Source organism: Phyllobates terribilis, unplaced genomic scaffold (genome assembly GCF_046119375.1).
Source record: "Phyllobates terribilis strain yellow unplaced genomic scaffold, ASM4611937v1 Scaffold_1__5_contigs__length_1240528914, whole genome shotgun sequence".
Classification (NCBI taxonomy): domain Eukaryota; kingdom Metazoa; phylum Chordata; class Amphibia; order Anura; family Dendrobatidae; genus Phyllobates; species Phyllobates terribilis.
This window is the reverse complement of record NW_027362761.1, coordinates 232,338,727-232,360,491: the sequence shown is the minus strand read 5'-3', so window position 1 is coordinate 232,360,491 and position 21,765 is coordinate 232,338,727. Positions and strand designations below refer to the sequence as shown.

The following is a 21,765-nucleotide window of genomic DNA, read 5'->3' as shown; positions in this document are numbered from 1 at the left end:
CTTGGGAATAGTACCGCTGATTCCAAAGCGCCAGTACATATGCTCCTGATACGGCACACACGGACATCTCCGGTACTGGTTTTTCCAGAACCGGAAATATCCAGAAATGTGAAAGAGGCCTTCGATACAATGGGTGACTATTGAGGTCTCTCTTTTGAGGTGTTTAGTTCAGTTATTCATTTTATCCTTTACACAGTCTCTACATTATCCTAGTCCTGTTCACCTACAGTCCTTGATGCCTATATAGGAGAGTACTGGCAGTGCGTCCATCCTTTCACCTCCTATGGAAGCTCTGGCCAAATTCGTCTCATTTTGGTGTTAATGCAGGTTGTTCAGACTATTGACTTCTGATACGTTGTCTGGATCCCCAGGGCATGTGGAGATTTTAAGCCTCTGTGGGTCTCCCAAGTAGCCTACCGCCTACACTAGTGCTTCCCCCAGTAGGTGGATGGTCAGGGGAGATTTCTGGGCTCTTCCACATTCCAGAGGAATCTTGGTCTTTCCTTACTAGCGTAGGATTCTCTTTACTCAGCTTGGTCTCAATATGTTGAAGGTTGGTTTTGCTTAGGATTCTGCAGTTTAAGTCAAGAACCCTTGTTCATCGTGGCAGATGCCCACAGACCCAAGCTATCCTCTTCTCCCCAATAATTTGGTCATTTTAGTTTACCTGCAGGATTGTCGGGTCCGTAGTTCTGAAAGGCCCAGAGCTTTCGGATTTAGTTTGTCTGTCTAAGGTTAGGGAATAGTGGCCTTAAAGGGGTTTTCCCACGAACAAAAGTTGATTTTAAAAATTGCCTGTGTCTGACCGTGTACAGAACATACCACATCTCCTGGGCAGGGGAGGAAGCAAAGGACAATACAGACATTACAGCATGGGTTCACAGAGGATTCATTTTCTGAGGTAAAATATTGTTTAAAAACAGGCAATGAAATGTTTTACCTCACAAAATGAATCCTCTGCAATCCCCTGCTGTAATGTCTGTATTGTCTTTTGCTTCCTCCCCCGCTCAGGAGCTGTGGTATGTTCCATACACGGTCAAAAACAGCCAGTTTTTAAAATGAACTTTTGTTCGTGGGAAAACCCCTTTAAGGGTCACTTTTCGGCTATTTAATTTAGCGGTAGTATGGCAATATCCTTCTTTTTACATTTTTGCATGCCTATATTGAGCTAGGACAGACTCCCAAGGGCCAGGTTCCTACCTTGGCTTTCCTTGTCTAGCAGAATTTAACTTGTAGCCCATGGGTCAGAACTGCCTGTCCAGGCAGGGCGAACTTGTGGGCACAGTGTTATTCCCCGGGATCCGGGAGATTTCTAGTGGAACCTACCGCCCTTCGGTCTTCCCCCTTTTGCCAATCAGGGAGAACCCTCTATTTTGGCTTTCTAGTGATCGCCTTCTCAGGGACAGTATTCTGGCATTCGGCTCCCTCCAGGATTTTCCGCCTTTTCACTTTAATAACGAGACTGCTCTCCTTCCTTTAGTTACTTCACCTCTCATTTTTCGGAGAGGCTCTTAGGATAATCTGACACAGTCAGAGCTGTGAATCTCTACCTGTCTCTCAGAGCTCTGTTCTGATATCTTGTGGTCATCCCGGTATGGTCTGCCAGAGGCTCAACTGCCTCTAGGGGATCATTGCTCGCTGAATCAGATCAGCCATGAACAAGGCTTATAGGGCAGGTGCCAGTGCATGGTTTGGGAACAATCTGCGTGGACTAAGGGTTTCCTGGGCCGTTTTTCTCCAGGCATCAGTTCTGCAATTATGTAAGGCAGCGTATTGGTGAGGATGTTTTCTAAGTCTGCTTCTGCAGACGCAAGTCTTGGCAGGAAGATACTGCAGTCAGCAGTTGCTCATTCCCACCCCAGAGAGAGATTTGGGATATCCCATGGTTTCTGTGTATCCAAATGAACGAGAAAAGTGAATTTTTGGTACTCACCGTAAAATCTGTTTCTGGTAGTCTTCATTGGGGGACACAGCACCCAACCTTGGTTGTCTGGTCAGTCATGCATTTACTTTGCTTTTCTCTCAAGATGTAATTGGATTATTTTCCTTTTACGTTGTAAGGCTATGTGCGCACGTTCAGGAATTGAAGCAGAAATTTCCTGAACGTTTCTGCATCTCCTTGGCAGAAAAAACGCTGTGGAAAAAACGCGCAGTTTTGACGCATTTTTTGATGCAGATTTTGAAGAGTTTTTGTACATCAATGAATGTTTTTTTTGGAGCTAAATAAGGTTATTTGGTGGGACATTGCTTAAACCCTTGGATTACCGTCAGAACTGGGGTGAGTATAATGGTTAATTTAAATGATTAAAGAATGTGTCTGCTGTATTTCAAATAAAGTGTTTGCTCTGTGTGTTTATTTACTCTTTACTTTAATTAGGTTTGGTGATGAAGGGGTCTGATTGACACCTTGTCATCACCAAACATAAAAGCTAGGCGTCAGCTAATCCCATTCGCCCAATCTCATTAGCATTTCCATTCATGTAATTTATGTGGCAGCTGTGAGCTGCTATTTTTTAGCCTAGGAAGGTACCATTTGCAAACATGGTCCCTGGCCATTATTAACAGCTCACAGCTGTTTGGCTAGCTGCTACATCCCCCCCGATCAGCACTCAGCAGCGCTTTGGAAGCAGCGTATTTTTGCAACGTCCAAAACGCAGTGTTCTAATGCAGCACTTTTGTTGTCGGTACATGTGAATCCATCGCATATAATGACACTTCAATCGGTCAAAATCTGCAGCGGAGACTGGCGTGTCAGTTACAGAAATTGACATGGTGAGGGTGAGTTTGGGTACGTCGCCACGATCAAGAGCCGCTGCAGGTTTGACGCTGCGTGTCTATACAGCGTCCAACCCGCAGCGTCCAAATGTTACAGCATAGTGGATGGGATCTCTAGAAAACCCATGTCCAATATGAGTGCATCTGAGGCTGCGGATCACCCATGGACATTGACATGCGGCACGTCTTTCAGGACCGCAGAATGTTAAATTCTCTTGCGGAGTCGCTAGTCTCCGCAAAATAAATTTGACCACAAAAATGTATTGAATGCGGTAAATCCGCATGGTTCAGTGAACACATGTGGATTTACCTGCGTTCAATAGAATGCAACGTTTTGGACGCAGAAAAATGTGTGTCCAAAGCGCTGCTACGTCCGGACCGTGGGCACAGAGCTTAAAATTAAAAAAAAAAAAAATGGCATGGCCTCCCGCTTCATTTTTATAACCAGCAGAGGGAAAGCCGACGGCTGGGGGCTGATATTAGTAGCCAGGGAAGGGGCCATTAGCCAAAAATGTTCCCTGGCTATTAATATTATCACACAGCTGTTTATTTAGCCTTTACTGGCTAGATTACAGGGGGACCCCAGAAAAAAATTGACGTGGAGTCCCCTTATAAAATCTAACCAGAAAAGGCTAAACAGACAGCTGCGGGCTGATATTAATAGCCAGGGAAGGGGACATAAATACTAGCCTCCTCCGCGGATATAAATATCACCCCTCAGCAGTCCCAGAAATGGCGTATCCATAAGATGCGCCAAATCTGGCGCTTAGCCTCCGCTCTTCCCACTACTGTGTAGCGGTGGCGAGTGGGGTAATGGAGTTGGGGTTCAAATCAGCCTTGTATTGGCGACTGACGTGAAGCCCAGGTTAATAATCGAGAGCGTCTTTAAGATGCCACCATTACTAACTGCGTAGTAAAGTTATCGCCGCCTTTTCACTAAAAGATATGGCCAGAATAAAGTATTTTAATTAAATAAAAAACACATGGTTTTAAAAAAATGTTTTATTATACTCTGTCCGCGAAGCCATCGATCTTCTGAAAAAAAAAAAAAGTAAAAAAACAAACAACCATATCCCTCACCTGCCCGCCGTCAACGACGCAGTCCACGATTATGTCAACGATTGTCCCTTGGCGATCCGGGTCACTTCTACAGCAGTAACATCAGCAATCACTGATGTCACTGCTGTAGAAGACAGCAATGTACACTGACAGGGGTGTAAAATCACTCCTGCCAGTATACATGCTGCTGCAGGAGGTCATTGGGGTTCATCAGCTGAAGATCAGCCCCGGTGAGCTCAGCACCATGGGAACATTCTTCAGAATGTTCCCACAGTGAGGTCATGTGAACGATCAGCTGATCGCTCAAGTGACCGCAGGTCCTGGCAGCTCAGTACAATGTTGGGAACATCGCTCCGGGACCAGGACTAAGAGGACACCGGGGAGGCGCCGGACAGGTGAGTATAGTGTTTTTGTTTTGTTTTTTACTTTTTTTTTTTTTTTTTACACCGCGTGGTAGCCGGCTTGGCTGAGGAGACTACTGCTAGTAGTCCTCCTCTCCCGACCCGGGTACCTCCCGCACCGCGTTTCCGCCGCAAATTCGCGCCTATTGGCTTTAATTGAAATGCAGAAAATGCGCAGGTAAAAATATATGCGAATTTGCAGCAGAAACACCGCACAATGGTCATGCTGCGGTCTTTACCGCAATGGTAATCCAAAGTGTAAATTTCCACATCATGTGCACAGCACATCAGGATTACCATTGCTATAGTTGGCAGACCTATTAAGCGTTTTCGCAGCGGAAAAACCACCGCGGAAACGCAGTAAAAATGCTTCGTGTGCACATAGCCTAATTATTGTTTGGGGTTCTTCTACTGCTTTCTCACTAAACTGAAGAGCCTGATGGTAGCAGGCAACATATAGTCTGCAGAGAGGGGAGTAGCAAATTTTCAATTAGATGTATTAATAAGGTCAGCCTTCAGGTGGCAGCAGACTATCCCATGTTTTTTTTGTGTCCCCCAATTAAGACTACGAGAAAGATTTTACGATGAGTACCAAAAATCTACTTATAGATGTTTGGTATCGTAGTACTCATACTGACCTGGATAATCATATTCCCACATCAGTTTTACATATATGTAGATAGGGGGACATCCCTTAAATTATAACTTAATTATTCCAATAAAAAAAATGAATTGTCCAAAAATCCATTCACCTATAGGAGTATGTCCTGTCCAGGATAATACGTATTTTATCCATAAGCACATAAAGGGTATCCCGATCCAAACACCCCTTTATGTCAACAAGTAGAGGGTATCAAACTCTTACGGATCTCTCTCAAGGGTACACTAGTGACTACTATGCACCTAATAGACAGATTCTACATCCAAGTTCACCCAGACATTAATATAATCAAATCTCATGTGCACACACACATTAAAAGTGCAATAGTGAAAACACATGCATAGATCTCACCAGAAGCAGACATTGACAGCTTGGGGCCCCTGTGCAAAAAATGTGTCTGGGCCCCCCACCTTTTATTGAGACAAAGCTACAGATATATATATAGCCACAGACATTATATATTATATATACATACACACACACACCTTACATAGTCTATATACTAAGGGACTGTGCTATACATAATAAGGCTACATTCTTGTATGTGTGCAGTGTCGGTGTGCTGCCCGATTTTACAGACGCATTGAGCATGTCCTATTCTGATTATCAAAATTGGATCAGAACAGGACATTCTTTGACCCTCACTGATCTCATTCTCAGATAAGTGATATTCATGGATGTGTGAATGAATCTATAAAACTCTACAAGTCCTTGTGCTGGCCAATAAAAAATCTGATAGCAGACGGACATTTCACACAAATGTGAGAATGCAGCCTAAGGGATTTTACATGTAACATTATCACTCCAAGTCACACAGTGCAGATACAGAATAATATTTACATCCAGGCACTTACCGCTGACGTCTCATCTGACCAGAGTCGGTTTCTGCTGCTTCTTCTCCATCTGGTCAGACCTTCATGTCGATATCTCCCAGCCACAACTCGTCTTGTCATGATGATCTCCAGCCTAGAAAATAACAAGGTCACATATATTGTATACATACATATCTCCCCCACACTTTAGAGGTGGGAGAAGACGTTATCAGGTACTGAGCATCTTCCGCCACATCTCAATTCATTACAAGTCCCTGACAGCGTCTTCTCCCACCTTTCAATTCATTATAAAGTGTCCTATACACCTTACCCCCATCATTGCTCTCCTCCCATCTTTGTTCTTCCACACCACACCTCAGTGTCCTCTCCCCCACCCTCGTCATTGCTGTCCCACACCAGCTCCGTCATTGCTCTCCCCCTTCACCCCCATCATTGCTCCCCCCATCACCCCCATCATCGCTCTCCCTCCCCATCGCGCTCCCCCCATCATCGCGCTCCCTTCATCACCCCCATCATCGCTTCCCCCCCATCATCGCGCTCCCATCACCCCCATCATCGCGCCCCCATCACCCCCATCATCGCGCCCCCCATCATTGCTACCTCCCATCACCCCCATCATTGCCCCCCATCACTCCCATCATCGCGCCCCCTCATCACCATTATTGCTCTCCCCCATCATTGCCCCCATCACTGCTCTCCCCCATCATAGCTCCCCCCCATTACCCCATCATTGATCTCCCCCCCATCATAGCTCTCCCCCCATCACCCCCATCATTGCTCCCCCCCATCATCCCCATCATTGCTCTCCCCCCATCATTGCTCTCCCCCATCATCCCCATCATTGCTCCCCCCCATCATCCCCATCATTGCTCCCCCCCCATCATTGCTCTCCCCCCATCACCCCCATCATTGCTCCCCCCCATCATCCCCACCATTGCTCTCCCCCCCATCATCCCCACCATTGCTCCCCCCCATCATCCCCATCATTCCTCTCCCCCCATCATTGGTCTCCCTTCCCATCATCCCCATCATTGCTCTCCCCCATCATCCCCATCATTGCTCCCCCCCATCATTGCTCTCCCCCCATCACTGCTCCCCCCCATCATCCCCACCATTGCTCTCCCCCCCATCATCCCCACCATTGCTCTCCCCCCCATCATCCCCACCATTGCTCTCCCCCCCATCATCCCCACCATTGCTCCCCCCCCATCATCCCCACCATTGCTCTTCCCCCCATCATTGCTCTCCCCCATCATCCTCATGATTGCTCTCCCCCACCCACCATCATCCCCATCATTGCTCCCCCCCATCATTGCTCTCCCATCACTGCCCCAGTGTATTAGATAAAATAAAAGAAAACAACAACTTACCTCTAAGCCCGCTCCCCTGCAGCATCGTCCTCACCAGCAACTTTCTCCCTGACACAGGCACGCGCTGCTTGCTGACGTCATCAAGCAGGCGCGCATCTGTGTCACACAAAGCGCAGGCGGGCAGGAAGCAGAGGACAGATCGCTACAGCTCTGCTGCCATTTCCTCCTATAGGCAGCAGAGCTGCAGGGATCGCTCCCTGCCCGCCGCACAGGATGAGGGCAATCTGGCCATGGGCCCACGGGAGCCTCGGGCTCCGTGAAACTGGCCAGATTGCCATCATTATTATCCACCCTGCAAGGGCCCCCCTGCACTGCCAGGCCCCGATGCATATGCACCAGCGGTAGGTCCGCCTGTGGATCTCACCCATCTTCACTGTGGCGAAGCCATAGGACGACCGGGGGTTTCTTTCAGGTTGTTCAAAGACCAAGAAAGCTACCCTGTCGTGCCCCTTGCATTGACTCCCATCCTAACAAGGGCAGCACCCAAGTGTGGTTCTCATGCTGCAAACCCCTAGAAAAAGGGTATTAGGATGGATATAGGATCTGTCTATAAGGCCACGGCCCCACTGTCAGTATTTGGTCAGTATTTTTTCTCAGGAATGGGAGACAAAACCAGGTGAGGAACAATCAGATTAAAGGTATAATAGAAACAAGTGCACCAATTCTGCATTTATCACCCACTCCTGGTTTTGGCTTTCACATCTGAGAAAAAATACTGACCGAATACTGACCAAATACTGATAGTGGGGCCGTGGACTTAGGTGTATACTAGTCACTATTGTACCCATGAAAGAGGCCCTCAAGAGTTCATAGATACCCTCAACTTGTTGACATAAAAAGGTGTTTGGATTGGGATACCCTTTAGGTGCTTACGGATAACATACTTCTTATCCTGGGCAGGACATATTGCTATATTTGAAAGGATGTCCTCATATCATTATAATATATATATTAAATTATAATATATAGAGAGAAATCCTGAGGTTGAGTATCTGTTTCTAAGGAAAAAAAAACAATTGTGAAATTACATTTTTTTTTTTTTGCAATTTCAACACGCTTGGATTTTTTCCCTGTTTTCCAGTACACTATGTGGTAGAATGAATGGGGTCATTCAAAAGTACAACTCGTCTCTCAAAAAACAAGCCCTCACATGGCTATATTGATGGAAAAATAAAAGTTATGGCTTTTGGAAGAAGGAGAGGAAAAACTAACAAAAAATTGCCATGCTATGAAGGAGTTAAGACCTTATAGGTGGCACTGTGTGTGAAATAAATAAGTACAAAAAGCGAAAATAAATAATAAAAAAAGACACTTCCAGTCAGAATCGCTGTTTCTAGTCTTGCCCCCTTCGTGAAAAAAAAATTATGGCCAATATAAAAAAATAATTTCTACAGAAGGGGTAACCATCTCAATTTTAACAGTCTTTTGTGGTCATAATAAAAATGGATGAATTGACATGCATTTCCTATTTTTCCTTGATATCTAAACAAAAAAAAGTGTACATAAAAGTCCAAAACAGGGGAAAATGGCTTGGTCCTGAACTGGTTAATTTGAATGAATGAACACTTGCTTAGAATGTTTCAGGTTTGCTGTGAGAAGTGAAAGCTCTCTGAAACTATCATGTATTCAGTGTACACTGCGCATAGGCAGAAAGCTGATGATCAGTGGTGGGGGCAGGGGTATACAGTGCTCATTTATATTAATGACTACATGGCAGCAGGTTTACTAGTCCTCTAGTAATTATCTCCTGCTGGTAAAACAGTGATTTTATCAAAACTACAGAAAACAGCTGTTTGACAGAGAATAGGGTCTCTGTCTCTATTTTGCTGCTCTCAGGTTAGGTGTTAAAAACCTGGTGACAAATTCACTTTAAAGGAGAGGAGTATAATGAAGCTGGCACAGTAATAAAACACCTTAGCTGCTGCTTACACTTATTTTAATGAAGCTGTTCATGTTAAAAGGGATTTACTGGAATTATTTTCAAAAGGAGAAGCCTGTAATAAAACAAAGAAATAAGCATTACTCATTCCTCCAATCCCCTGCAGCTCCAGCACTGGTGCTTCATTTATTGAGGCCTCATCCAACATTCATGTGACAGCAGTAATTCACCAGCTTCAGCATTCATGTGCTGAAGATGTAAACGTCAAGGCTGAGGTCAGCTATTAGCTGCAAGGGTCAGGTGAAAGAAGATGGATGGGACAACATCACTTGTGTTACCGATGTACGTAATGTTTATTTCTTTATTTTTAAAACACTCCCTCTAAAGGGGCTGCTCACACTACTGTCCACCCTGCCTTTCTGATTACTGAGCGGCATATTCATAGTACGTGGTATAGGTTATGCCCAAGACACGTAGGTGGAACCAGCAGGGCTGTGGAGTCGGTAAGCCAAACCTCCAACACCTTAATTTACCTGACTTCCGACTCCCTCATACATGGCTCATGTTTAAGTGATAAATTTACTGTAGCACAGAATAATCTCAGCTAAAAGTCTAGACCCTTAGATCAGGAATAGGACAGACATTTATAGGACATTTCATAACTTTCCCAAATTCTTATGAAAAAATATTCCCCACAAACTACATTGAACTACTGTACCCAATTTATTATTTATATTAGGAGTCGTAGTCTGTCCATTTTATACCGACTCCACAGCCCTGGGAACCACTACTGCACATGCTCACAGGCACCCGTCCTACTAATATTCTAGGACAGGTTTCTGTCAGTGTAACATGATGGCGGACATTGTGATGCGCTAAAGCAAATACCTCTTTACACAAATCGAGTGTGACTTGACATTTTATGTATTTTTCTACCCCTATAAGTGTGATCTCATACAAAGTGAGAACTGCCAGGTAATAGGACAGCTCAATAGATCGACTCCTTCCTACTCGCCTTTCTTGATGATCTTGAGGCATCATCTTCCATCTTTTGATCAAACGTCTACGTAATAAAACTGCTGCAAACTGACGAATCTGCATCAAATATACATAATTAACAATATTGTAAAGCTGCATTCAATATATTTTTTTCAGAACGATAATACATTGCAAATATAAGCAAGTCTTGCCAAAATGCAATTCTTTTGAGAAATAATTCACCAATGCTGTACCTAACAAGCAAAATGTGTTACCTATTACAGGGGTACATCAAAAAAATCAATTTAAAAGTACATCTTTGGGGGAAAAAAATATAAATTATTATGGTTTAATTATTTTGAAAAACTTTGAGTATTTGTAAGAGTCCGAAACCCCCTTTATGCTTTATCTGCAGAAATCTTAATTTCCAAGGGTAGACCCAGTCAATTTAAAGACTCATGTCGGTATTTGTGGGGGAATAGGCCGCCTTGTCCACACCATGTTATTGCAAGAAAAGTAAAACTTGCCCAGCCGGTCTTACAGTAATCAGGTAAGAGGTGGTCCTCGTAGTTGGTTGTTACCTGTGGGTCTTGAGCACCTCGCAGTACATCACACAATGCTGGAATAATCAATGGATCTTTGACAGCTTCTTTTAGCTGAGCAGTGGCCTGAAAAAGTGGAGGAAAAATGTGTTAGCCAATCAGTACTGTTCTTGAAAAAGAAAAGAAACTCCACACTTTTCATGCCCAACAATAGTGTAAGATGAAGTGCTATACTCCAGGCTTATCCAAAATATAGCTAATTACAGGAAGTTTCCAGTGTCCTCAGGTGCAGTTTATTTAAAAATCAAACAAAATGAGCTGTACTCACCCTCCCTGGGTCCAGTGCAGAGTCTCTGCAGTGAAGCAAATCAGTGAGCTCAGCGGCTTTGTATAGCTTATGCTGTCAACTTGGGCAGACACACTACTGAGCTCACTAATTGGCTGCAGTGCTGTCGACATGACATCAACGCTGCAGACAACAACAAACACTGGGAGCAGTGGTGGAAGTTTTTATTTATTTGTTTTGTGTATGAGAAAAAAATAAGAAACCACACATCAGTAAAAACAGACTAAAATGAATGAAAATCGTACGCCAGAAAAAAAACAAAAAAAAAAACATCTGAATGCGACTTATTTATTACCTAGTCATCCCTTTAACAGGCTATACTCCTTGTTATATATTAGAAATGTACTATTTTAAAGCTTGTTCAGATTTTGATTTTTGGCTATGTCAAAGGTATACTGCTGGACCCAGGGATGGTTAATAAAGTGCAGTTTGCTTTTATTTAAAATAAGCTGCACCTAGTTAACCTCTTTAAAAACAGCCTAATTCACTGATATTCTAAATTATAGTCTGTAGCAGGGGTGGGCAATTAATTGAGAAATTGTGACTGTTGTGGCGGGCCAAATCAAGAGGCGGAAATAAATTCTGCTCAATATTAGCATATTAATTATAGGCATATCATCGGCCATTTTTGCAAACCGATCATCCGCAATAAAAAATTAAATACAAATGGAAACATGACCATTTTTTATTCAGTTTGCGGCTCAAACTCGCCTAGTCAAGTGACGGGGTCTCCCCAACCGACGTTTTTCATGTGTGCATAGGTCCCAGTGAACCTGGGGGATTTTACGACACTAGGCAGGTATGTGTTATTTTCACTATATAAAAAAAGTGCCATCTTATATTCACGCGGCAGTAGGGATGAGAAGACCTGTGGAAGTTCGACTGAACTTTAGCCCAAAGAAATTAATGGAGACTCGAACTTTGGAGCTGGAAAACCTGTCTACATCAATAGAGCAGCGGAGGTCACTGATTGGCTGCAGTGCTGTCAACATGACGTCAGTGCTGCAGACATCAGGAGAGTGAGTGAAGCACAGAATGTTTTCAACTGCTAACTGAACTTATAGGAAACTTTTCAAGAAGGGAGACAGCCTCTGTAATGGATAATGTGCAGTGTATTTTTGTTTTTACAATGGCTGACACCTGCCACTAAATGCCCATACAGTTGTAATAGCCTGGCGGCTTCTATTGGAGAACCCTCCCGACATAAACATCTAATGTAGAAAGACTGAAGAGACCCTTTCTAGTGATATGCTGGCACTATGAGCCACAGTGTGCTGCCTGGACCCCACCAGTGCAATCATACGGGGTCTGAATATTTCCAACAGGCACCTAAAAGCTCCATAGGCTGGAGCACAGCATTGGCAATCCTGTGCCCAGCAGTCTCATCATGGCAGGAGGCACCACAGTAGGTGGGTGACCAGGCTTCAGGGCCAGACTGAGGACACCAAAGTGGTCACTCCCTCAGCAGGGACGGTGCCACTAAACACTCCTGTGCCCAGCATGTTCCTACAGATGTCCTCCAGTGCCAATGGTGGACCCAGAAGTATGAGGAGAGGTGGTAGAGAGCCTGGAGACATGGGTGACAATATCAGCTGTGAGGTAAACAGGGCAGTCAGGAGCAGAGGAGCTGCCCTCAGTCCTGTCATATGTGTCGTGTACCCGCCATGTCCAGCATCCCTGGTACAGTCCTGTCATTCTGCCAGAAGTATGAGGAGAGGTGGTAGAGAGCCTGGAGACATGGGTGACAATATCAGCTGAGGTAAACAGGGCAGTCAGGAACCGAAGAGCCGCCCTCAGTCCTGTCATATGTGTCGTGTCCCCGCCATGTCCAGCATCCCTGGCGCAGTCCTGTCACTCTGCCTCTTCCTGTCATCCCATCCTCTGCCTCATCTCGGCTCCTACCTGCTGGATGATGGCGTTGTCCGGCCGCAGAAGATTAGTCAGCATGGCCTCTAGTATGTGCGCCATGATAACTAACGGCTTTCTTTACCCTGACAGGAATGTCGTTGCTGCCACCGCGAGCTGCCCCTAACTGTCTCCTCCACGTGGGTGTCCGGCAGAGTGAGGACCGAGCATAGCGCCATCTGCTGCCCGGGAGGAGCAGAGCGCGCCATTCCTTCACATGGAGGAATTCACTAGATTCAACTCCACAGAAAACAAGAAGTGTTTTACTATCGCAGTATTATCGCTGCTGGTATCCTGTATATAAATAGATATATATCTATCTCTTATATAAAACGGTGGATGTGTCCTTCTGTCTGAAGCCTGCTCAGCGTGGCACCGAAGACAGCGTGTGAACATACCAGCGTGGCACCGAAGACAGCGTGTGAACATACCAGCGTGGCACCGAAGACAGCGTGTGAACATACCAGCGTGCGGCACCATTTTATTGAACAGTGTCTTCAATATAATGGTGCCATAGTGCGGACACCAACGCCGCCGACGCCAGCCCCTACTTCAGCTGGATGTGCGTCCTTAGATGCACATCCAGCATAAGGCTATGTGCCCACGTTGCAGAAATGAAGCTGAAAATTTCTGTTTCATTTCTGCATGTCCTTTCCCGGAAAATGCATGCGGCATTTTGCAAGCGTTTTTCGCGCGTTTTAAAAGCGTTTTGGACATGTCGAATTGCCTTGTGTTTTTTATTGCATTGACAAGGCAATTCCGCATGCGTAAACGCAAAATTAATGAACATGCTGCGGATTTTTGAGCGCATCAAAAACGCTGCGGAATAATCCGCAGCATGGGCATTGAACTTGCGGATTCTCATTGGGGACCATGGGGTGCGAATTACCAAGCGTTTTACAAGCGTTTACGCTGTGGAAATTCCGCATCATATACGCTTGTAAAACGCTACGTGGGCACACAGCCTAAGTGTATTACAGCGCATGAACTTGCCGGGTCAGGGTGCCGCAATACACGCTGCCAGCCAATCAGAGGCCAGCAGCTGACGTTGGCATGCAAGTGACTGGGCGCAGGGCAGTGATGTTTTGCACCCCTGTTGCTTGGACACTGAAATCAGCTGCCCGGCTTCAGAAGACAACGACATGCTACAAGGGAGCTGGGAAAGGTGAGCAGGAGCGTTTATCGCTTGTTTGTTTTTCTAGGTATTGAAAAACAGCAGAGAAGGCAGGATGGGGTGCATATACTAGAATGGGGTGCATATGCAAAGATGGGGGAGCATATACTACGATGAAAGAACCACATACCAGGATGAAGAAATGTATACCAGGAAGGGGGAGCATATACTGGGATGGGGGACATATACCAGGATGAAATGAGCATATACAAGGATGGGGGACATATACCAGGATGAAGAAATGTATAGCAGGAAGGGGGACCCACATACCAGGATAGGGGACATAGACCAGGATGTGGGACATATACTAGGATGAAAGAACCACATACCAGGATGGGGGACCACATACCAGGATGGGGGGCATATACCAGTATGAAGACACGTATACCAGGATGGGGTGCATACATCAATGAACTGTATTGCTGATATTATCCTGGGGTATGCCAGAGAATATATTTATTACTGTGATTTTTTATGCATTTACCTTGGAATAGATTGTATATGATAATCATATGAACCTAAGCTATTTATTAGAGTTGTATTTTGCACATGGCCAATCATGTATTGTGGATTTTGGGTGTTGAAATCATGTGTGTTGTTGTTTTTAAACTAGTCCAATAAAGCTTATAAATTATAGTATTGAGGTGTGCGCATTTTTACAAATGTACCATCTTGTTCTTTCCTCTTTTGACCTGTACTATTTTAATCATTATAGTAAATGACTTATGCACACATACGCCCTGATTCATTAAGAATGGCATTTTGTTTGCCAGTCTTAATGAGGGGCGAGAAAGAATGAGATTCCCCAAATTAATTAAGATGCCTGGCCAGAAATATTACTCCAGTTATGCTCACCCACATTACACATTGTCACTCTTTAGCAAACTGCAGTCACATGCTGTTGTGGTGAAAAGTTTGAGACTGACACAAATTTTGGTTTTCACAAAGTTTGCTTCAGTGTTTTTAGTTCTTTAGTCAGATGTTTCTATGGTTACTATAGAGATGAGCAGATCGATTTCCAGGCCAGTGTCCAAGTCAGTGGTACATGGTGAGTAGACAGGAGGCGTACAAATCTCTTCCCTTGCGGCGCCCCTAGAGTGGCTTTTGATTAGCCATGGCTGGCAAGACGTCATTGGTGCAAAGTGATCTACAAATGGTGTCTCACCAGCCCTGACAAATGCCTCCCGAGGAACACCAGAACATAAGAGATTCGCAGGCTTCCAGTCTAGCCACCAGGTACCACTGACCTGAACACTGGCCTGCGAATCTCTTACCTTCCAGAGCCCCTAGAGTGGCTTTTGATTAGCCATGGCTGGCACAATGTCATTGGTGCAAAGTGATATACAAATCGTGTCTCACCAGCCCTGACAAATACCGCCTGAGGAACACCAGAACGTAAGAGATTCTCAGGCCTCCAGTCTAGTCGCCAAGTACCACTGACATGGACACTGGCCACGGAGCCTGCTAATCGATCCGCTCATCTCAGCATTTTTTATACTTTTATTGACAAATGCATCAAGTTTATGCACAGACTCAATATTTACACTGTTGACTTCTGCAATTTTCTCTGACAAACGGAATAGCGGGTTCTGGTCCAAACTCTGACTGATGGCAGCCCATTCTAATCAGTGCTTGGAGTATATCACAATTTCTATGTTGTTGTTTGTCCACTTCCTTTTTGAGGACTGACCACAGGTTCTCAATAGGATTTAGATCTTGGCCTTGGACCCAAATTGCTAATGTTTTGTTCACTGAGCCACTCAGTTTTCACTTTTCTAATGTGACATGGTGCTCCATCTTGCTGGCAAAAGCATTGCTCCTGGATCCTTAGGAGCTCTTGGAGGATTATATACGATTCGTGGTAATTTTCTTAAAGAGGTTTTTCACTACATTCAGTGTTTTACAGTTTGATTTAAATCAATTAAACAAGTATTTTTTTAATTACCCTCTTCTTTCATTCTGAGGGACGATATCCCTGCTTTCTCAGTGCCGATCACGTGAACCAATGTAACGGGTCTGGGAGGCGGAACCTCTGAGCTACTATACAAGGGAGCGGTCCTTGTAAGGGAGCGGGTGGCGACCAGGCAGGCAGTCACAGCAGGTGACCGGGACAGTCTCTAGAAGAACGGGCAGGAGGTCACGGCAAGTGACCGGGGCAGTCTCTGGATGAACGGGCAGATGGTTACGGCAAGTGACCGGGGCAGTCTCTGGGTAAAGGGTTGGTACGACCTGTGGCGGCTGATGGTAGACGTGAGCTCCCAGGTGAGCAGGCGAGAGTCTCTGGATAAACGGGTGGTCACAGCATGTGACGGCGGAGCCTCCAGGAAGACCAACAGACAGGCGGCAGATGAACGCTCCCAGGTGAGCGGGCAGAAGTGTATGGACAGGCGGGTGGTCACAGCACGTGACGGCAGAGCCTCCAGGTAGGCTAGCAGACAGGCAGCAGATGAGCGCTCCCAGGTGAGCGGGCAAGCTGGTCCATAGACAGACTGACAGGAGTAGTAAGGCAGACCGTCGGACCTCAGGCTAGCAGGCGGGTAGCAGGATATCAGGCAGGAATTTAGACAGCTGACTGGCAGGAATCTGGCAGGTAACTGGCAACGGGACCTGAGGGCTGAAGCAGAGTAGTGAACAGTACTACAATATTGCTCGGGCACCTCCATCTTGGAGGAGGTGCCTTTTATATGGGAGGTCCTCCGGCAATTGGCCGGGGACTCCTTAGGACGGCGCGCGCGGTCCCTTTAAGAGAGGGGGAGCGCGCGCGCGCGCGCCCTAAGCACACTGCCGGGGAAGGAGCGCGTGCCGGAAGCAGCGGGGAGAGCAGCGCTGGAGGATGCCGCGCCAGGAGCGGGGAGGTGAGAGGGACGGCGTCTCTGCCTAGAACGGGGCAGAGACGCCGATGCTACAGTACCCCCCCCTTTAGGCCCCCTCTTTTTTTGGCCAGAAAGAAATTTCTCAAGGAGAAGCGGGGCGTTGATGTTCTCCCTGGGTTCCCAAGTTCTCTCCTCAGGACCAAACCCCTTCCAATCTACCAGAAAAAAGGTCTTTCCTCTTACCCTCTTGGAGGCCAGAATACTCTCTACCTCAAAGACGTCATCAGCGGAAACCGGAGCAGGAGGGGCACCTGGATTATTGGAAAAAGAGTTAAAGACAACGGGTTTGAGGAGAGACACATGGAAGGAGTTAGGAATCCGTAAGGTGGCCGGGAGTTTCAGTTTGTAGGCCACCGGATTTATTTGCCTGAGGATTTTGAATGGGCCGATGAAGCGAGGACCTAACTTGTAGGAGGGTATCTTGAGCCGCACATGTTTGGAGGAGAGCCAAACCTTGTCTCCCGGACGGAATTGAGGCGGATCCAGACGTCTCTTATCAGCAAATCTCTTCATCCGCTCGGAGGACAGAAGAAGTGCGGATCTAGTACTTTCCCAAATGGTAGAAAACTCGCTAACAAGAGACTGCGCGGCAGGGTTGTCCACAGAGGCGGAGACGGGAAACGGAATCCGGGGGTGCTGGCCAAAGACAACAAAGAACGGGGATTTGGAAGAGGACTCGCTCTCGTGGTTATTGTAAGAGAACTCGGCCCAAGGGAGGAGGTCCACCCAATCAGAATGGTGGGCATTAACAAAGTGCCGGAGATAGCTGGTAAGGATTTGATTGATCCGCTCCACTTGACCATTGGACTGAGGGTGGTAAGCGGAGGAGAAGTCCAGGGTGACGTCCAGCAGTTTACATGTGGCTCTCCAGAAGCGCGAGGTGAACTGAACTCCTCGATCCGACACGATGTGGAGGGGTAGGCCATGAAGACGGAAGATATGGCGGATAAAGTCCTTAGCCAGCTCAGGTGCAGATGGAAGACCAGGCAGGGGAATGAAGTGGGCCATTTTAGAAAAGCGGTCAGCGACCACCCAAATGACAGTACACCCGGCAGAGACAGGAAGATCGGTAATGAAGTCCATAGCGATGTGTTGCCACGGGGCAACAGGTATGGGAAGCGGCAGGAGATGACCAGCTGGTAAGTGTCTGGGAACCTTGTTGCGGCCACAAGATGAACATGCAGAGACGAAGTCCACCACATCCTTACGCAGAGTAGACCACCAGTAATGCCGGGAAATGAGTAGGAAGGTCTTTTTTTGGCCGGCATGGCCAGCAAGTTTAGAAGAATGACCCCAGTGAAGAACCTTCTCACGGTCAGGAGGCGCCACGAACGTCTTGCCGGGTGGAAGACGAGTCAAATCCAGGGGGGCCACATTCATCACCTTGGAGGGGTCGATAATGTGCATAGGCTCCTCCTCTTGGTCGGAGGACAGGAAAGATCGGGACAAGGCATCAGCTTTGACATTCTTGTCCGCCGGGCGGAAATGAAGGATGAAATCGAAGCGGGCAAAAAACAAAGACCACCGGGCCTGACGTGGATTAAGTCTCTGGGCATTTTGGAGATATGCCAGGTTTTTGTGATCCGTGTAGATGATCACCGGGTATAGAGCCCCTTCAAGCAGGTAACGCCACTCCTCCAGCGCCAATTTAACGGCTAACAGTTCTCGGTCTCCAATGGAGTAATTGCGCTCAGAGGAGGAGAAGATTTTAGAGAAGAAGCCGCAGGTTACCATTCTCCCGGAAGAAGACTTTTGGGTGAGCACCGCTCCGGCTCCAGAGGAGGAAGCATCAACTTCCAGGTAGAACTGTTTGTTGCAGTCCGGACGGTGCAGCACAGGGGCAGAGGAGAAGGCTTGCTTCAGGGAAAGGAAGGCCTCCTCAGCTTCGGGTGGCCATACCTTGGGATTTGCTCCCTTACGGGTGAGCGCAGATATGGGCGCAGTTCGAGACGAGAAGTGAGGAATGAAGAGACGATAGTAATTAGCGAAGCCCAGGAATCGCTGTATCGCCTTCAAGCCCTCCGGCCGGGGCCACTTTAGGACAGCAGAGAGCTTCTCGGGATCCATTCGCAAACCCGTCTGGGAGATAACGTAGCCCAGAAATGGAAGAGAGGTCTGCTCAAAAAGGCACTTCTCGTATTTAGCATAGAGGTGGTTCTGCCTGAGCCTCAGCAGGACCTGACGAACATCCCTCCGGTGTGAGGGAAGATCCGGAGAGAAGACCAAGATATCGTCCAGGTATACCACCACGCAGGAGTAAAGAAGGTCACGGAAGATGTCGTTGACCAGTTCTTGGAAGACGGCGGGAGTATTGCAGAGACCGAAGGGCATCACACGGTACTCATAGTGTCCGTCACGGGTATTAAATGCCGTTTTCCACTCGTCTCCCTGACGGATACGGACCAGGTTATACGCTCCACGTAGATCCAGCTTGGAAAAGATCCTGGCGCCTTTAAGGCGATCAAATAACTCGGAGATGAGCGGAAGGGGGTATTTATTTTTAACCGTGATCTGATTGAGTCCTCTATAGTCAATACAGGGGCGTAGCGAGCCATCTTTTTTTTTGACAAAGAAGAATCCGGCTCCAGCCGGGGAAGTAGACTTCCGGATGAATCCCCTGGCCAGATTCTCCTCTATGTACTCAGACATGGCCCGGGTGTCGGCCGCAGACAACGGATAAATACGCCCACGGGGTGGAGTGGCGCCAGGAACCAGGTCAATCGGGCAATCATATGGCCTATGAGGTGGCAATGTCTCTGCTTCCTTCTTACCAAAGACGTCAGCATAGGTCCAGTAAGGAGCCGGAAGACCGGGTAAGTTAGCTGGGGTAGGTGGAGGACGAACCGGACGAACCGGAACCAGGCAGGTCTTATGGCAGTCCGGTCCCCACCGGAGTACTTCACCGGAATGCCAGTTCAACACGGGTTCGTGTGTTTGGAGCCAAGGTAGACCTAGCAATAGGGAGTGGGAGAGTCCGGGCAACACATGGAAGGAGATTACCTCAGAGTGCAGCATTCCCACCTGCAGGGTTATGGGTTCCGTGGCGAGCAGGATGGTCACCGGAAGGAGTCTTCCATCCACTGAGGCGACCGACAAGGGTTCAGCCAGAGACTTGGTGGGAATACGGTATTTCTCAACCAGGGACTGGGAGATGAGGTTTCCAGCGGATCCAGAATCCAGGTGGGCAAGTTCAAAGTGACGGGTCTCTCCCCAGGAGATAGATACAGACAAAGTCAGGGTTGGAGAGGATTTATTTTTGTCTAGGGCGACCTCTCCGAGCGGTCCTAGACACTGGAGTTTCCCGGCCTCTCCGGGCAGGAACGAATCAAGTGCTCCTTACTGCCACAATAGAAGCAGCTCCCCTCGGCTCGGCGAGACTACTGGCGAGATTTGACCATCTTGGTCTGGTCGACCTGCATGGGCTCGGGTGAGTGTGCCCGGGGAGTGACAGAAGAGGAGACAGGTTTCTGGAAAGTAGGAGCTAGGCGGGGAAACCTTCTCTCTCGGGTGGTCTCTTTGGTGCGTTCTTGAAACCGGATGTCAATCCGGGTAGCCAACGACACCAGGTCATCCAGGGTGGTAGGAATATCCCGACCGGCGAGCTCATCTTTAATCCGACCGGAAAGGCCCTCCCAGAAGACGGACACCAGGGCCTCATTATCCCAGGCAAGCTCAGAAGCGAGGGTGCGGAACCGTATGGCATATTGGCCCACGGTAAGACTCCCTTGACGGAGACGTAGCAAAGAGGAGGCAGATGAGGTTTTTCGTCCCGGTTCATCGAAGACTCTCCGGAAAGCAATGAGGAAAGACGACAGGTCGGACACCAGGGGATCCCCTCTCTCCCACAGGGGGTTAAGCCATGCCAGTGCCTCCCCAGTGAGATGGGACATGATGAATGCCACTTTGGCCCGGTCGGAGATAAACTGGTGAGTCAAGAGTTCAAAGTGCAGAGTGCACTGGTTTATGAAGCCCCGAGCTTGAGTGGGGTCCCCTCCGAAGCGAGGAGGTGCAGACAGCCGGGGTCCGAGACAGGATGCCATGGTATTGGTGGGCAACGGTGCTGCCGGGGTGCGAGTCGTGACACTAGCGGTGGTTGCTGGTGGAGCAGACAGTGTGTCCAGGCGGGAGTTGACATTCCGCAGGTGGTTCAGGATGGACTCCTGCTGGGATCTCTGACAGGAGAGTTCATGGTATAGGTCAGAGAGCGAGGGAGCTTGGGTGCCACCGGGTTCCATGGCCCGAGCAAACTGTAACGGGTCTGGGAGGCGGAACCTCTGAGCTACTATACAAGGGAGCGGTCCTTGTAAGGGAGCGGGTGGTGACCAGGCAGGCAGTCACAGCAGGTGACCGGGACAGTCTCTAGAAGAACGGGCAGGAGGTCACGGCAAGTGACCGGGGCAGTCTCTGGATGAACGGGCAGATGGTTACGGCAAGTGACCGGGGCAGTCTCTGGGTAAAGGGTTGGTACGACCTGTGGCGGCTGATGGTAGACGTGAGCTCCCAGGTGAGCAGGCGAGAGTCTCTGGATAAACGGGTGGTCACAGCATGTGACGGCGGAGCCTCCAGGAAGACCAACAGACAGGCGGCAGATGAGCGCTCCCAGGTGAGCGGGCAGAAGTCTCTGGACAGGCGGGTGGTCACAGCACGTGACGGCAGAGCCTCCAGGTAGGCTAGCAGACAGGCAGCAGATGAGCGCTCCCAGGTGAGCGGGCAGGAGTCACTGGACAGGCAGGTGGTCACAGCACGTGACGGCAGAGCCTCCAGGTAGGCTAGCAGGCAGGTAGCAGGAGTGCGCTCCCAGGTGAGCGGGCAAGCTGGTCCATAGACAGACTGACAGGAGTAGTAAGGCAGACCGTCGGACCTCAGGCTAGCAGGCGGGTAGCAGGATATCAGGCAGGAATTTAAACAGCTGACTGGCAGGAATCTGGCAGGTATCTGGCAGGTAACTGGCAACGGGACCTGAGGGCTG

The 21,765-nt window shown here is 47.9% G+C and overlaps 1 protein-coding gene across 1 annotated transcript in view; it reads right to left on the bottom strand.

Annotated features, from left to right (window-relative positions):
* The window catches only part of IPO4 (importin 4), a 200,623-nt gene extending 187,688 nt beyond the window's left edge, over positions 1-12,935 (bottom strand). Inside the window, exons 1-3 of the mRNA XM_073671034.1 lie at positions 12,747-12,935; positions 10,538-10,624; positions 9,994-10,073 (exon numbers count right to left, since the gene is read on the bottom strand). Coding sequence (XP_073527135.1) covers positions 9,994-10,073; positions 10,538-10,624; positions 12,747-12,812 — 233 coding nt within the window. The 5' untranslated portion in view covers positions 12,813-12,935. The remainder of the gene's footprint in view (positions 1-9,993; positions 10,074-10,537; positions 10,625-12,746) is intronic.
* Between the last annotated feature and the right edge of the window lie 8,830 nt (positions 12,936-21,765).